We start from the raw sequence: 18,215 nt of genomic DNA, 5'->3' as shown, positions 1-18,215 counted from the left end.
TTAATATCAGGTTATCTAAAGTCGGCGACGGTTCGTTTGAACGAACGAGGAGACATCAGTTGCCGTGGTGGAAAACGCCTTGAGAATAACTTCCAACCTTTGTAATAGCACAGCCAGATAAGAATTAAATTGTTTCCGCGATAAGGGAGCGAGGAAACGGTTCGGAACTTGTCCGTGAGGCAATCCTGACGAAGTAAACGATATGGAAACGAAATGAAGTTTAGGCATCGTAATATTATTTAGCCCTGGGCGTGTTTTCTTTGTGCAGACGGCGTGCGTTTCTTGTGCACGACGTTTCCCTCCTTTTACGTCGCTGAATTTATACGGAAAATAGAACGTCGAGGTTCTTGTCTCTTTCTCTCTCTTTCTCCCCCCCCCCCCCCTCTTAGACCTTCTTCAGCTCACTTGAATCGCTTCCGAGAAAATCGTTGAACGTTTTCACATTGCTACGACACCTGAATTACCCAGACGAAGGAATTTGCTTGAGATTCTAATAGAATCACCTGCTCACTCACTGTCGCCTTGTACATTTTCAAATTCTGCAATATTAAAACAAAGATCTGAAGTTATGATTTCATTCTTGTATAATCATCATAGTTGAGAATAATAATAAAGTACTTCCAAAAGTCTCGAATTATTTTCTTCTTTTCTTGTCGCTTTCAGGATAATCGGTATTAACTTCATATAACTTGATATTTTGTTTTTTTATTAGGAAACAATGCGTGCGAAATTCATGCATGTTTGGGCTGTTACTAAAGTCCCTAGAAAACTCGGATAATACCAGACTTCCAACCAGGCATCGTGTAACGCACGCGTTTAGATCTTTTAATGGACATAGAGAGGCAAAAGTGGAGAAAAAAGTTCGTACGTGTATCCGCATTCGTGAATGCTCAGCAACTTTTAAAACACACATTTCTTTCTTCAGCCGCAAAATGTGCTTCTCTACTTTCAAAATGTCTAGCGAAATGCTCGTCAAATACGGTTTCCCGTCTAATTTTGCTAGAAACGTGAAAATTGTTCATTAACTCGATAAAATTTCATGTTTACACGACAAACAGCGACGAAAAATGCTTTTTTAAAATACGTTAAAATACATTTGCTTTAAAGCAAAGATTCTTAACCTTTCTAGGCTACGAATTTTTTCGTAGCCTGAGAGAAAATGGCTTTTTAGTACTTATGTATAAGAGAGACACATTTTTGCAACTATATTCGCGAAGGAAACGTAATGCATTTGAATTTGACATCACTTTTATAAAAAATAAATGCATATTAAAAAAATAAATTTATTTATTTGAGTTAATTAATGATTTTACGCATATGAAATATCGAGCATGAAGAGGTGTATCTCAAATAAAGAATGAAAGTTTTTAATTAACGCTGTGTATCAAAGTCTTCTTATTGTTTTAATATTATGTACAATTCTATATAAGACACACTTGCTACTAGAAATCTGTTTGAATAAATGAACACGCTTGGCATTCTAATGGGGAATGCAACGTGACATAGGTATATGTATTTAATTGCTACTGCATAAATGATAAAAAGTAATAGCTACTAGAAGTTAATAATTACTGTTGACTTTCAATACAAACTTATGTACGCGCTGTCTTTAACAAAAATCGTATTAAAAAACAAAAATATTCCCTTTTTGATTAAAATTTCGCATAGCAAATTTGTTACATTTATTACGAAAACATTGCTTCTTCCATGCACAAATATAATGTATTTCCATGCACGTGGACGTTACATTTGTACGTGACACTTAAAACGTGACGCTATCCTTGTAGCCATTTCTCTCGATGCATAATAGTGACAGAAACTGGCTCATCATCCGATGAATTAGCTACGCTCTTCGTTATGTAACGAAATATGTTTCTCTACGTTATATAAATTGACGAAAATGATACACATTTCATTTCTACGGCTCAGCGTTCCTCTCGTTAAAAAAAGACTGCAGAAAGTGCGGTTTACTTTCCCATTTTTCCGGCAGACATTACATCTTTCGAGTTTTCGTAGTTTCGCGAAAGACCGGTGTACTAGGAGAAGATCTTGCACGCGATGCAACATTTCGTGGAACATCGATTCGTTGTAGCGTCCCAGGAGGAAATTAGTTTCATCTTCACCTCTTGTTCGTCTCTACCTTGGGTTTTTCATGGACGCGGCCGCCCTATCGGCAGGAATGGCGCAACAGTAGATAAAGCACGTCTTGGCGTGACAATGGCCGTTTCATTTAAGAAAGGACGCGTCCTCGCGTGTATCGATCCAACTGTGGCCGTGATGAAGAGCCGTGGCAGGTCTCGGGTCATTCGTCGAATCGACGTTAAACATAAATCCTGCTTAACGAAGCCATTCCTTCGCTAAACACGATTGAATCACACACAAAGCGAGACTGTCTGTTATTGTCGCTCGAAAGGTCTTCATCGGCTGTAAGGGGGTAATCTTTTTACTTTCGCGAGAATTGTAATAAGTCTTTTAAACAATCGAAAGGCTCGGGACAAGAGTTACTCTTGCTTTTGCTCGTGTCTGTTTTTCTTGAGAAAACGAAAGAATTCTCCAGTGTCTTTAATTTCTGTTTAGTCTATTTGCATTCTGAAATATATCCGAATACATTTTCTAGTCAGGCAATAGAGTTATGAAATTTTATTCATAATAAAAAATAAAATTCTTTAAAATAAAAAATAAAATAATTACCAAACGAAGTACATGTGATTTTGAAAAACTGGATCTAAAACTGGAACAATTCGCTATTTCGTTTGTTTTCCTAGAAATTTTCCAATTATTCTGTAAAACAAAAATTTTCGAAATTACCTTTCTTAGTTTCGTGGAACTTCTACAAATTCGAAAATTAGTATTCCGTACTCGAGAAGCGGTATCAAATTGACATTTACGACTCGTCTGAGAAAACAATCCGCCACGTTCCTAGGCACAATAGTCAATTGCTCATCGAGCACGGTATAGGGAAGGTTAGAGGATAATTTAGTGCTCGTCGCGAAGAGATGAAACACGTTCTCAAGAATGTTTGACATCCTACAACGTTCTGGATCGTCTTTCTTATCCGTTCCTTGATATATCTTCCCTTACACGGAACGGATATCGTTCCGACTGTCGTTCATTGAACTGCCAAATTAGCATAATTCCTCGTTTCGGATAAACGAAAACGATTCTCCAGGCGTTGGTTGCAACGGGGACACGAGAGGAACCTCTTAGTGATCGATTTAGGTTGGATCGAGGTCGCGAAAAGAAATAACCGAAAATGGTCAGGTTTTTCAACGCAAATACATCTCAGATAAAGTGAGACGCGAGAATTGGATGGAGCCAGTTACAACGAATGACAAAATAAAACAGAATTGAGTTTATTCCGGTTAGTATATTTATTCGAGTGTGTGGAGAGATATCTGAGTTATAATTTTTTCTACGAGGTGCTCCTCTCGATAAGACATTGATGTTGACTATCCTCTGTGTATCGATGCAATTTCGCCGTGTTCCAGAAAATAGAGCACACGCTTCTCACGATAATAGGCAGCAATGTAATCGTTTAATCCTCCAACGATGGTATTTGTCAGGCGTGACGCGGAAATTGCAGCATTTATGAGCTGTTTCTTCTTCGATCGAGCGATTGTAATTGGAAAATTTTTCTCCTGCTTGATTTTGTAAGAAAGGTTTTGTTCGGATAGTAGACTCCTTTGTAGGTTAGTTATTACATTTGATGAATTGGATTTATGAATGTGCGAGAAAGATACAGAAATATTATATTAGAAGAGAATACAGAGGACAGAATCAAAAGTAACGAAGTAAGCAAAGTTCACAATTAACAGATAATTAAATCTGATACATGATATTGAATTCAAGGAGGATGTACAAGTGCATAACACTGTTAACTTTGTTACACTAACTCAAATATCCAACGATACATCGTAGCCAAATAGCTAAAATCTAACACAAAGTGGTTTGTAGCACTTACTATTCACGTTAAAAGTCAATAACGATGCGACGAATAAAAATGAACGGAGCAGCACGAGCAGGATTTACAACGCTACGCTTGGTATCTGTTCAGCGAAGAAAACTGTTCTGCGCGTGTAATGCAGTGAATTAGTCGTAATTCAATTTTGGCCGCGCAACGATACAGCACGCGATTAATTATGCGCCGTATTAAATCTGAAGCGATCTAATCGCCGGCCCGCCACTGCTAATTACTGTTATTTAATCAGAATTTACTTGTCGGCCAGTAAATGGCCGGCGGGAATAGCTCTAGTCGAAACTTTACGGCGGTAGCCTGAAGTCCTTGCTTAGCGACAGTCTCGCTCCCTCCCTCCCATCCCTCTCTCTCTCTCTCTCTCTCTCTCTCTCTCTCTCTCTCTCTCTCTCTCATGCCGCATGCTAGAAAATTATCGCGGTTTTACGTGTAAATTAGCATAAACCGCATCACGCATATACGTTTCGGAGTTACGGATGTTGTGGCCAGCAACGAAGTCACACTTGGGTCAATGAATCCAATCTGTATTTTCCACGTCGCTGTTGTTTTTACTGAAAAGTCGCCAAATCGAGCAATACTTATTTCTTGGTGTGTCAGAAATGGTAACCGAAGTAAGTGCCAAAAATGGAAATTTCGATATCTACCACTTTTAAAGATTTCAAGGAAATATAAAGGATAAAAAGTATCTGGATAAATTTATTTATTTATTTATACATTACAGCTTTATCTATCTCGTGCACAATTTAAATGACATTTCTGATGATAACTGTGGTTGCGATAATCCTGGAAAATCCACTGAAGTATTTTAGTACCTAGAATTTTTTTCATCGTGTTCCGTATTTTCCATCTTTCCTCGTGCCGAGGAAACCATTTTCCAATTTTCTGAAATTTGCGTCGTTTATCATTCCAACAGCTCATTCGTTTACAAATGGTGTTATATCATGCAAGATGACAGAAAGACATTATTTTATTCTTATAAAAGGTAAGAATATCAGTGATATGCATACGTATTGCTGAGAAATAAGATTGTCGTTGGCAACACAGATTTGCTTATGTCTTTGCCCCGAAAGAAATGTCGAGCTCGTCAAGACTTCGTAAAACAAGAAACCTCAACGGGAAGAACAAGAAGGCAAGCAAAAGGCGGAACCAATCCGTTCGACCAGGCATTTCGCAGCGGTGTACATTGTTCTGAGTCAACAGCGAGTCGTTTTAAAGGCGCGATACTGCGTGCATCAGATATCACGAGGATACGCGAGTTTTTCAATCGAGCCACCGATCAGGATTCAATAGGGCAGAAGCTATAAATGTCTAGAACCACGTTCTCGTTCTCCCTTCAATTCTCTATTTTTCTCTTCCTTTCGTTTCTTCTCTCTATCCGCTCATAAAATGGACTACCCTATTAACCGCGCCGATATCCACTGGCCGGAAGCGATGGTGTTTTCGTGGTCGTATCGTTGACTATTATGTTACAGATATTTAAGGGATTTTATGAAGGTAGACGCCCGCGAAATATCGATCTATCGATAAAACGGTCTTCTCGAGTTCCCGCGGAAATCTGGGGAGAATGAGTAGAGTAGCGTGTCGTATCTTAACCGGGTTATCAAAGCCTGAACGAAGCGATTGTGCGACGAAATTTCGAGGTTACGATATTCGCTATACGAAATCTTACAACGTATCTTTTCAATTCGGAAGGAATATAATTTTCATTATTTCCTTTTACTTGATTTCTTTTTTCTTTTTAAACGTTTTAAACCTTCGAGGATTTCTTATTGGAATATTATTTAGCAAACAGAGTAGCGTGTAGGTAGAAATAGTACTTGTGTTCTAAGTAGCGTGCTTTTGAATCTGAGCGTGTATTTGTGAGAATCTATTTCAATATTGTTTGAATCAGACATCTGGTAAGAATCTAAGTATTCGAGGTGTAGTAAAAATTCGAATGTTTCACCGTCTGTACGATATTAAATAAGTTTGCTTGAGTTCTAAGTGATCGGCAACGATGTGCTAAAGATGGTTAGTTCGTTTCCTTAGTTATCGCTTACGCTTTTTACTGATAGATTTGTGTTGACTAGTTTGAAGAGATATAATCATGAGGATGACAGTGTTTTACAACGACCAGATTTGGATTTTTCTTGACCTTTTGTTTCACTTAGGATTATCAATATGTAATTATAACTCTCAACAGAGTTCCATCGCGAACGAAAATTACAAAGAGAAAAGACAGGAACGAGAAGAGAAAATGTACAAAGCATAGCCGTCACGCGGTGAATAAGAATTAAGGAGTACTCGTTTAAAAGCGAAGGGACTAGAGGGATCCAGCAAACCGGGAGAATTCGTGGTGAAGACAAAAATCCAGAGGATAAAGTACGAAGGGGGAAAGGGAGAAAGGGAATCGTGGAGCTCTACAGTAGGTTGGTATACACACAGACGGCCTAATCTTGAATAAGGAACGAATACGGAAGAAGAGTGGTCCGCTACGTACTGGAAAACCAAGTGGAACGGCGAGTCGACCAACAGACATACTGAAACACTCGAATGGATCCGACGGAGAGAAGCCTCCTGAGGATAAAGACATATATCGTTTCCGGCAGAAGGATTGTATCTTTTCCAGTTCCTTCTGCGCTCGAATAATACGTCGAGTAATAATTTCCTCTTCGTTCTACAAACGCTATTCTTTTCGCGAACGCTGTCCCAACTAAATTACATATCACAATTATTATTTGACACAATGAAGTTTATGCGACGGGACAAACGTGATATGGGTATTCGAAGAGGCTTCCAATTTATCGCGTAAATACGCTCGTGGGGAAAAGAAATCTAAGGAAAGTTTTTCCTTCGTGTCGACGATATTTGTGATGAAATTTGGGAACCATTTATGTAAGTGTTTTCTGAATTATTTATTAGTAAATAAGATTTCTTTTCAACTCTTCTTTTATTCATGATACTGATAGAGATTTGGGGTTAGTATTTTTTATATAAGGAATAACGCACAAATTTTGTTTTGATTTATTAATGGAAATGACTACGTTCCCTTTGTGTCTTACATTTCTGTCAATTTCAAAAATTTGTTAATAAACAACAAAATAAATGTTTCAACGAATATTCCAAATGTCAGGAACAAAGGTAAACGAAAAATGTATGAAATACGAGTACCCGCGGTTTTATAGAAGCTATTCGAGCTATGGAAGCAAATAAATGTAGCTTTCTGAAACTTTCAGAAAGTTTCAAAGACTTTCAAACAAAAATGTATAATGTACCACGATTTAAAGAATCGTGCAAATAATTAAAAATAAGTTTCACGACATAGTATATTTTGCTCTAAGATAATAGAAGCCTACATTACTAAATACCAGATTGCCAATTCTGGCGATTGTCGATCATTGAATTTCCTAAGTAGAGAAGTCATGAAGTCTACAAAATTCATAGCGTTCAAATAAAATTTCCTAAGTTTATTCTTTTTTATTTCTATCTGTATCTTAGACAAGATTTTCCAAGTTAAGAAGCAAGATAGGTATCCGATATTACTACGACCTGCTTTATAATTACTATCCGTATGTCGAACGTTTAAAGGGAAACTCGAGGAGTTAGATGCAGTTGGACTTCAGTTTAGGTAAAGGACAAAAGGGATGAAGGGTGTTTCTCAGGCTGCACACAGCTTGCCAACTGGCTTTGATACATTAACAAGAGATAATCCTATCAACTCGCAAAGCCGGGATGATACGAACTGGATTCAAGCAGGAAATACGTGGTCTTGCTGCGAGATATATCGTATTTCTTCCGCGGATATGTTGCAAAATACATATTTCAAGGTATCGCATTCGTTTCCTCAGCACGCGTAGGACGAACGATGATCTTGTGAATGCTGAAGCGCGTTTCCCTTACCTTATCTTTAGGAGTGTCTTTTCTCCTTGGTTTTGCCAAGCTTCCAGCGGCCACTAAGTAAAAAGGAATATTCGAAGACCGAGGAAAACTTTCTTCGTAAGTTTCCTTCCGTCTGTTTCTCTTTTCCCTCATCTTCTTCTTTTTGGAAAGACACCGACCACCCTTTATTCTTCGCGTTTATTTGTATAAAAGGACGACTCTTCCAGAACAGTGAAGAAAGTTCGTTTTGAAAATGGAGAATCGTGCGTACATTTCCAATGAACAAACATAACTTGGTTAGATAGAAACTCCCCAGGTGTTTTGTCCGAAAATAGATAAAAGGGAACACATGAGATTTTCGTAGAAACATATGCTTTTGTGGCGAAGCTTATGATGTAATTGTAAAAGAATATTGTTCTTTAGTAGCAGTTTTAGAATATTAGCGGCGATAATTATTTGTATCTTTAGAATCTTTTAGTTCAATTTAGTTCAATTACGAAAAGAAGTTATCACATTTATTAGAAGAAAATGTTCCAATAAAATGAATATATAGATATTTTGTCGATAATATTAGAATGAGTACGTATGTTAAATTTGTACGAGATGTTTTTAAAGATCCATTTCCTGGATTCTCATATGGATTTTTTCCGAGAAAGGATACCGTCGGTGGTGGAGATTCGTTTTACCAATTAAAAATGATAATGAATACCCTACTTTACATATTTTACGTATTATTCATTTGGATATTTCACATATATAAATGTGTAAAAATCTAAAAATTACATTTGGTAGATAGGTTCATTCTTTTAAATCCATTCGTTCTTGAATCACCGCAATACGTACAAAGTTATTCTCCCTAATCATTTCGACAATGTTGCGAAAAATTATTCCGCTCGTGGCGCGTTTGCGAACGACTTTCATGGTGATGCACTCGAAATGAACGCACAGGGAACACAGCGAAGCATGCAAACACACACCGTTGTCACCGATAAGAAGAGCTTTATTCGTCCGCTGCCTTTTGATCATTTATTCGATAGAAACCCACCTAATGTCCCCTGCAGGCTAGATTTCATACCACAAAAGCATCGACCAAGGGTTTCGTGGTTCCCTGTGGTACTTACGAACATCCTCTATCAATCGGAATCTCTGTAATCGGTCCGCAAAGTCAGCTTCCAAGTGGAACACAGGCAGCGACCACAGAGGAGAAAAAAGAAGTCGAATCTCAAAGCAATACCGGACAGTGCTAGCGGCGTTTAAAGGTTAAAGTATGATACTCGGTATATTGAAATTCCAGATGCAATTTCATTGGATGGTCCAATCGGAACCACGAATCCGTATACGCGAAAACCGTATAGAAATCCGAATGGTTTCGTATTAACGAAAAAGAAGGAATTTTACGTTCGTGTATTCTCCGTATTGTTCATTATCAACGAAGAGAAACGTGAATAACAGAAAACTAAAACCGCATACAATAGCCATATTACAAAGTATATTGTGAGAAACACGTACAAAATTTCATGTTTAAGGTTCTAACTCTAATATTTTGTAGTCTACGAAATATATCGCGTAAAAATTGTATTTAATGTATAGACGTAATCGATGACTTCCTGAAATATTTACCCCGAGAAATAATATTTTACTTAATTGTTAGTAGTTTGTCAGTACGCTAGAATTCCACTTATGCTGACGTCCCCTTTTATTACTAAGTTTATTAGTATTATTATATTATCAAGTAATATTCGTTTACTTTCAGTGTTTAGGTCTTCTGAGAAAAAGTCCTACTAGAAATGCAGGAAATTGATCTCATACAAATTTAGCTTATTGACAAAATATCGGCTAATTCATTGGATTCCAATCTTTTCTTAACTTTTGCTATAAACATTCCGAACAATCTAATATTATGTATCTTATATGGCTTATTTTAACTGAAGATTTTCCTTCATACGACTAAGGAACGCCGAGAATTGTATCGTGTGAACACTAAATACTCACGAAAGATTTGAAGAATTTCTCATTGACTTCTCCTTTATTATAAAACGCAATGTTACGTTTCATTAAATTGTTCTCAACAAAACCGATATATTTTATTCACAAATTGATCTTTGGTGCTGAGTTGAGGGTAAATGGTTCAGGAAATATTTGCATGTCACCTTCGTTCAGTGCCTAATTCTTCTTCCTTTACTGCTTGTTTATTAATCTACGAATTTCATTTTCAATTAATTTACAAAAAGAAGAATGTAGTAAAATAGTTTATCATTAATTGAAGATTACTACGGCTGTCCTAGCTTCTTTTAAATCTTTCAAAGCGAATGAAAGAGCTTGCGTGGAATAAGGGCCGAAGCCGCGAGAGAATTCAATGTTCTTTGCATGTACATAATTAAAGCGTACATGGCAAAGAGATCTGGTTGACAAAATCGTCTAAGATTAACGCGTTTAACGAGCCAGAAAATTGAAGAGAACCCGTTACGCGAGATTCAATCGTACGAATAAAATCGGAAAAAGAATAATAAATATAAATACGGAGTGACACCTTTAACGAGGAGCGAATCCAATTACAAAATATTACCTGTCACGACTAATTACGAGTGACTGGCATTCGATAATCTGCTTCCTCGTAGTCAGCTCGGCGTAACGCTATCCCGTTATGAAACGTATTAAACACGATATACATTAACGTGATTACCTAAATACCTTGTTAATTAACGCTACGCCGTTTCCCCGAAGAGGAAAGTATTCTTTTGCGGATGGTGAAAAATATAAAACATAAAATACCCTAGAGAAAATTAAAGTCGACAGCAGCTTGTGTTACGAAACGTATGGAGGAATGAAGTGTATAACATTGTTATTATGTAATTATTACGATAGTTATTTTCTTTCAAGTTTGAGAATATTTTTATGTTGATAAATATAACAATTTTATTGAAGATTTTTATATGAGCTTCTGAAAAGCCAAACTGATTAACTTAATTAACTTTCTGAATGTCTCAATTTCATTAACCACGCAAATAATTAATGTCCAATGTCTCAAAGAAAAAGAATAGTTTATTTCTGTAAATTTTACAGACTGGGTATATAATATACTGGTGACATGTATAGAAATGCACGTATGTGTATGTATGTGTTTATAAAGTATACTAGTCGGTGCAATATAGTATAACATACATATTAAGTTTACGTGACGAACCTGTATGTTTCTACAATCTACGCGAAATCTAAATTAAAGAGTCAAGCAGCTCAAAAACGGATAATCTAAGATATATAACTTTGCAGAGATAGCAATTACGTAAACGAAGAAAACAAAGTTTCCATCGTGAAGCAATTCGCTCTGGTAAACAGAATAAACTTTATCCTACACTTTGGTAATTTATTCGGAACTCCTACGGTAATCAAAGTTGAAACTGATGACAAAGGAAACATTTATTTGGCAAATTAAAGACAGAAAGGGATTGATTAAATACGTTGGATAGGAAAGATCGTAACCGGAGCGATGTCTCGTTTGCCAAGCGCCATGGTGACCCTTTAAGTCGCAGATGGGAAGATGGAAGACAGGATATAGGGGAAAGTTTGTACGATGGAAGTTTCGGGAGTTTGGCTGATTAATCGATAATGGCAACCGAGTGATAGTTACGTTATGCGCTCTAACAGTTCAAGCTCTTTCCTACACGATTGTACGATACGAATGCGAACGATTTTCTTTATTTTACTACTCGTGTTATTACGCAACGTAATCTTTTAAGAGCATAAAAGTGCATTTTTGAAACTGGAGAAATAATGTTCGTGATTTTATCTTTTCCGGTGTTGCGATTTCAAGCAAACTTTTATTGATTCCAAATATTTGCTTCTATTTTCGTATATACTTACTTGGCGAACAAACTACATATTTTGATTCTATGGCATGAATTACCTACCTTTTTAAATAGTATTTCTAAAACACAGCGAATTTGATATTTGATAAATATTATGAAATCAATAGTAGAAGGCTGGAAATTCTCGATGTGAATTCAACACTCAGAATTTATATATCAATGCAGTTTTTCATTAATTAAATCTCAACTATCTTTTTTTATATACAATACAGTAGAAGCTCGATTAACCGTGGTCTGGAAATTAATTTTGCTCATACGAGACATATAATACACTTGTTGTTTAGTTTCAAAACAATACATTTCTCGTTCAAGACGCAGAATATACACGTAACAGTTGTAAGTTTCAGTCGGCATTAAGATCTCGGTTAATCGATGTTTTATTGCATATATTATAAGACGAATTTTATTCGATAATATTAGAATATACGCAAGTTAAAAATTTATATAATCAAACCGCTATATCCTTCACGATATTAATCTTAATAATCTTTTCACGTTCGACCACGTTAGTTTAAAATATTATTAACACAAATGTATTAATTTTCTTAAAGTTCGTCGTAATTGTTACATCCGCAAATAGATCTTTAAGTTAAAATTTTGGCCATCATTTCATTTCAAACATCGAACTGTTCTCTCGAGTCAACTAACAAAAATGTAATATCCCCGGATATTTCACAACCTGCTTTCCTCGAACAATCTTCTCAAACTAAATTTAAAATCACCCATTCTCAACACCCGTTGTTGAACTCTTCAACTTGTGTCATAATTCACATACTTGCAACATTACATTTTTCCAAAAGTAAGCTTCGTTTTATGAAAATTGAAGCAATTTACGCGAAACTTGAACGAGCAAATAACATTGTGTATAAGTGTACGTATCCGTGTACATAACGTAGAGTCGTGTTTGATTTCAGTGTGCCACTTGCTGCGAAGCGGTGTAGCGGCGATTTTTGGGCCGCAGAGCGCGCACACCGCCTCCCATGTACAAAGCATTTGCGATACCATGGAGATTCCCCATTTAGAGACACGCTGGGACTACCGGCTCAGACGGCAAAGCTGCCTTGTCAACCTTTATCCGCACCCCACCACACTTTCCAAGGTACGTACAAACTCTCAGAATAACACCCTCATCAAGGCATCACCGAGCACCGTCGAAAATCTCCGCGTTCTACGTTTCCCTTTTCTTCGGCTTGTCGACTAATCGTTTCCTTCGCGGTGGAAAGTAGACGTGCTCGAGTTCCAATCGAGTTCCCAGTCACGTTAATTGGCATTCTCAGGCGCGATTGTTACGCTCTTCCTCGATAAATCGACGTGGATAGACCAGACTGATCGATCGAGATGATAAATGGGTAATCTTACAGGGAATTTTTCGTTGATTTATATACGTTCTTAGTAGATAAAGGATTTTTATTGAAATAATCTCGATAGTAAATTGATGTTGAAATTTGATATTAATCAGAATTGGTTAAGATGGTACAAGCTTGTGTGGTTTATTTTTCAAAAGTTTTAAATCAGGATTTTCGTTAACTCTTAATTGCACAATGTTGTCATTTAGTAATATACCTAGTTTATTTTCTATCTACTTAGTTCGACATTCTTTCTATATCAGTTTAAATTAAAAAGAATCGTAGATAGGAATATATCACATTCTATTCACTTGACAGACTATCTGTTCTCTTAACAACTTCATACCACAGTTTCAAATGTTATTCTATCCTACTTACTATGAGATTCGATAAACATAACATTTGACAAGAACAACAAAATGGAAAAGTACTTTCAATGAAGAAGCAAAGAAAATATTCTTAAACTTGTTCTATCAAAAACGATACACACACACACGCGCTCGCGCTCACATACACACATACACACGCACGCACACATATGTTTAGACAATTGTAAGTCAGAAGTTGGGACAAAAGAAGGAAAAGTTTTCGAATTTCTCTTAATTAAAGGAAAGTTTTTAGCGGGAAGTGATTAAAAGCGGCGGTCTGTTCTCGACTTAACGAGGCTTTCGTCTTTCGTATCTCGAATGCAATCTTGCAAACGCGTTGTCTAATATTTGCCGCTCTCGAATTTTTCTACACTTTAACATTTTTTCTGTCGACTACCACTGATCTATTAGTATTTGCTTGCTCGAAGATGCATCTCTTGGAGCACCTATTGTCACGAAAAATTTACCTCTGCTACGTTTTCTCAAGAGCGAACTTATGGCGTTCGAGGACAAGTCCTCATCAAAGCGCCTTCTTTCGATGGAAGATGTAAGAGGTTGTTAAAGATATTAATGTTGCTACGTGAACGAATGGAAACGTTCGAGAAACGAATTTTTCTAAAAACAAGCAACACGTGTTACGTTAACATCTTTCATTCATTTTCTACCAACCCTATTACTTTCATTCTACAAAATTTATAATTTCACAGAAATTGCAAGGAGCCTACAAAACTATTTCGACATTATGTTTAAATATAACTAAATATCATGATATTAAATTACATAAAAATAGTCACATAAGAATATCATGATGTCATAGAATGTCGTAACAAAAGCCATGACTTTTAATATTATATGAAAATATATCTTAAGACTTTGAAGACAAGTTTATGAACAAGGCTTCGTATTTACTTCTAACCACAAAGAAGTTGCACACGTAGTTTAAGAGACGTTCGTATCAGAAACTTCGAATTCCAATTCGGATTCAAAAATTTTCGAGTTTCTTCCCCATCGTTCGACGTTGATTGTCGTATCGTAAACCCTTGTTATGGTACAATCAGTCCATAAAACTTTGAATAGGTTTCTTTCGATTCCTCGTAAACCACTTACGTGTCGTACGATTACATGATGTTGATCTTAAGATTCTCAATTCGAAAGTTAGATTAAAATGTTTACAATCTTGTTTTTACAAAATCACATAAAGTTTTTCATAGTTGAACAAGCTGTTTTATCACAGCGCATAAAGTTAATATTACATTTCTACAGAATTTTTGAAACAAGATATGTAGATAGAATAGGACAAGAGTGAATTCTCTAAACTTGGAGAAAGCACACTTTGGTCTTTATGATGGCTTACGGCAGTGCTATCCAAGTTAAGCTTCGGAGCTTAAAATCTTTCTCTGCTGTGTCTCCGTTGATATAGCGTAGAAACACCAACTCGTATCTGTGCCCTAGTAATCATAGCTTAATCGACAATAAGATTTACGTATTAATTAATTAAGTCCAAGTGTATCAAATTTCGTGTTATTTGATACTACAATCCTATTATCTAAAACCTGATAAAAAGGCTTCATTGGAAAGTACTTTTCGATAAATATTTTTTGATAAATACTTTTTCTAGCCATTGAGTATAACATCTAATTAAAATATTAACAAATTTTATCTCATATTTTTAATGTATTTTTTCAAATCGCCATAAAATCGCCACATTGTTGTTTGGACAATGACTATTGGAACACTATGCATGATACAAATGCGTATTCGTGTACGCACTAACCATGAAAATTTGTTGGCTTTTCTTCGTATCCTAGCCAGTATTTTTATTCTGGTTCCGCCTCTTTATAACCAGTGATATTTCATCGACTCTCGGAGCATTGTTTTAAGTCTGAAAACGCGGCGGAAGTCGGTTTCCACCAGCAAGTGGAACGCAAACGGAATTAATATGATGGCTTGAATATGGCGGGTGTTCTAATGCAAACGATACGATAGACGGAACTTTCTCTATTTTATTTCCACTGTCTCTTTATTCCTTTTATTCGTTGGCTACGCATTTTCCTCGTTGAGCGCAGACCAAAAACGCACCAGCTCGTAGAAATAAATCTCCCGGCAAAACACGGATCGCCGACGGAGTGAAACTGAACATTAACATTGCTTTACTATGGACGGCAAAACCGAAACAGGATGTTTTAAATTTGAAACATGGCTGAAAACAATGTTCGTCGAACAAAGGACGGACAATAACGAGAGCTTTATGTTAACCACGGCAGTACACGACTCGCGACAGTCACGCTGGAAATTAACACGATATTTCGATAAAACATACACGACCCGCTATGCGAAAAATATTTATATTCCTTTGCAACATTTATCGAACCATTTATCTTTGCGTATAACGCTCTGATCACTTCAGTCGACCAGATTCAATGTCCATAGGCAGTGTTGATTTTTCTGAGTTATATTACTTCGCTTTGCCGAACGACAGTGTTCTATTTTTTCAATACTAAGTGTAACACGAATTTTATTCCAAAGTTTTGATTATAATTAGATATATTATAAACGCGATGAGAAAGGTATATAACAATTAATAATTTGACTAAATGAGTTTTTAAATAATATGTTTTAACGTTTGCTAAATAAAATGTTAGTATTAACTTGTTTCAAAAATTATACTATTGGCTTCGACGAAATTTATCAGCTCAATTTATCAGGTATTCTTAGGTCTTACATTTTTAAATCTAATATACTAAAATTCTCTTGTTTAGTCATAAAGTGACATTAAGATAAAAGAAATCGATGTACCTACCATGTTCTTCTCTTGTAATTTCTGTATGTAAAATATTCTTTTCAATATTGTTGTATTCTTACGGCTTACTATTGCACATTTTCAATCTGTTTCAAACTTTAAGAAGTAAAGCTACTTTGGGAACGAAGTTTATCGCACGGTAAAACTTTGATGAGTAAGTTGGAACTGAACGTAGGACCATAGATAATGAAAAATATCAAAAAAAGAGTGAACAAAATTGAAATCGCAACATGCTACTTGTATCAAAAAGAAACCGGTACTTTTTAACTAACGAACACCAGATTCAAAGAATCAAGGTTCAAAAATTTCGATAGAGATACACGGTATCGTTCCATGGTCAATCAAGTTACTGAAACGAGCAGGCTACAAAGCGTTTTCAGGGTGAAAGAGAAAAATTTCTAATCTGCCACGGCTCTCGATTTTCGATAGAGCAACGCGGACCAATAAATGATGATTTCCGGTTGCGTGGTCTGACTTTGAAGAACGTCGATCAAAGAGATCAGAACAATGTCACGGTACAAAGAGCGCAGGAATTACTGCGTCGCAGTAAGAATTTCAATTATAGTGTAAACGCACTGTACAACGAAATTGAACTCTTGCCATGTGTTAGACATCACCAACCAACTCTTTGTATCACGACAACGACACTGCAAATTCCTCAAATTCTAAAATGTTTCGAAGCTAACGAGCAATTTTAAGAAATATATTTATTTGGCTGCTTTGGCGTCGATGTTATTGCGAGTTGCAAAATACTGTGAGATCAATTACGCTTCGACCGATTCCTTGACAGATTCAGTTTCGAATAGAATATTTGGGAAGATATTTGTTAGACACCACTAACTCTCTTCATGTTATGGCAACGATATTACGAATTTTCGAATTTCGAAATGTTCCAAGATTAATTTTCAAGAATAATTCAGGTTCTTATAACAAAACTTATCCTTGTCAAATTTTCTTTTGTTTTACATATTATGTTATAATATCTCTAATAGTTAGAAACCACACTTAATATTATTATATACAATATTGATACTATCAAGAATGAATTAGTAGTTTCTGCAAAATCAACTTTTGTTATGAGATTCACAACTTCATAATTCAATGCAATATAATTACAGACATACTCCTAGAAATTGTATAATTAAATTGTTTAAAAGAATTCAAACGTATTAAACAAGTATTAAATACTTTTTTGCTGTCCTGAAGAAAGACAATTGTGAACAAGATTCATTTTTTGTTAAGAGCCATTCAATTTCAGGAGACATTTTCATCCGACTGCTTTGATCAATTTTTCAACAGGTTCAATTTGAAACGGCAGAACATTTGAGAAGATAGCCGTTCAATGAAAGATACACGCTACAATGTACATTCGTATAGAATTCCTTTGTAAACGCATGTAACATTGTCAATTGGCCATTTTGTATTCCTTCTCTACAGAATATAGTGGCGTATTGCTACGTTCTTTGTTCGAAATGTCTCTGCTTCCTGCAATATTTATCTGTGCACAAAGATATGCTGCATGTTTTCACTAATAACTCGATTTAATTAAACATAATAAGTTTGCGTGACGAGGTAGCGAGTTATTTTTTCATTTGCCAACAAAAATATTCTAGGATTTTCGTTGGAAATATTTCGAACAGTAGAGGGGGACGGGGGGCGAGAGAAAGAGACAACTTTGTTGGAAAAATCGAGCTAAACGCGAAGATGGTACTAGGAGATAGAAAAAGTACTCAGCTCTGGTTCGAGCTCGTAATAATTGATGAACTCTAAGTAAATCTTTGGAAAATTGGTCGTGATGAAATGTTCAGCTCAAACGTAATACGATTAGCTTGTTAAATTTTTAATTATTGGAAATGGTATATTTGCATTCAAATCTAAAGTTAGATACAACTCTAAATAATTGTCTATTCTACTTACACGTTGAACTTACTCCTTGCCACGTGTAACTCAGATATTATATCCTTGTAAAATTAAATATAATTAATATAAAAATAGTAATAACAA

General features: G+C 35.9%; 1 protein-coding gene across 1 annotated transcript in view; it reads left to right on the top strand.

Annotated features, from left to right (window-relative positions):
• The window catches only part of Kair1d (Kainate-type ionotropic glutamate receptor subunit 1D), a 227,897-nt gene that overhangs the window by 80,628 nt on the left and 129,054 nt on the right, over positions 1-18,215 (top strand). The window contains exon 4 of the mRNA XM_072006141.1: positions 12,612-12,796. Coding sequence (XP_071862242.1) covers positions 12,612-12,796 — 185 coding nt within the window. The remainder of the gene's footprint in view (positions 1-12,611; positions 12,797-18,215) is intronic.

The sequence above is a fragment of the Bombus fervidus genome, chromosome 6 (assembly GCF_041682495.2).
Source record: "Bombus fervidus isolate BK054 chromosome 6, iyBomFerv1, whole genome shotgun sequence".
In the NCBI taxonomy this organism is placed as follows: Eukaryota; Metazoa; Arthropoda; class Insecta; order Hymenoptera; family Apidae; genus Bombus; species Bombus fervidus.
This window is presented reverse-complemented; position numbering and strand designations above follow the sequence as displayed.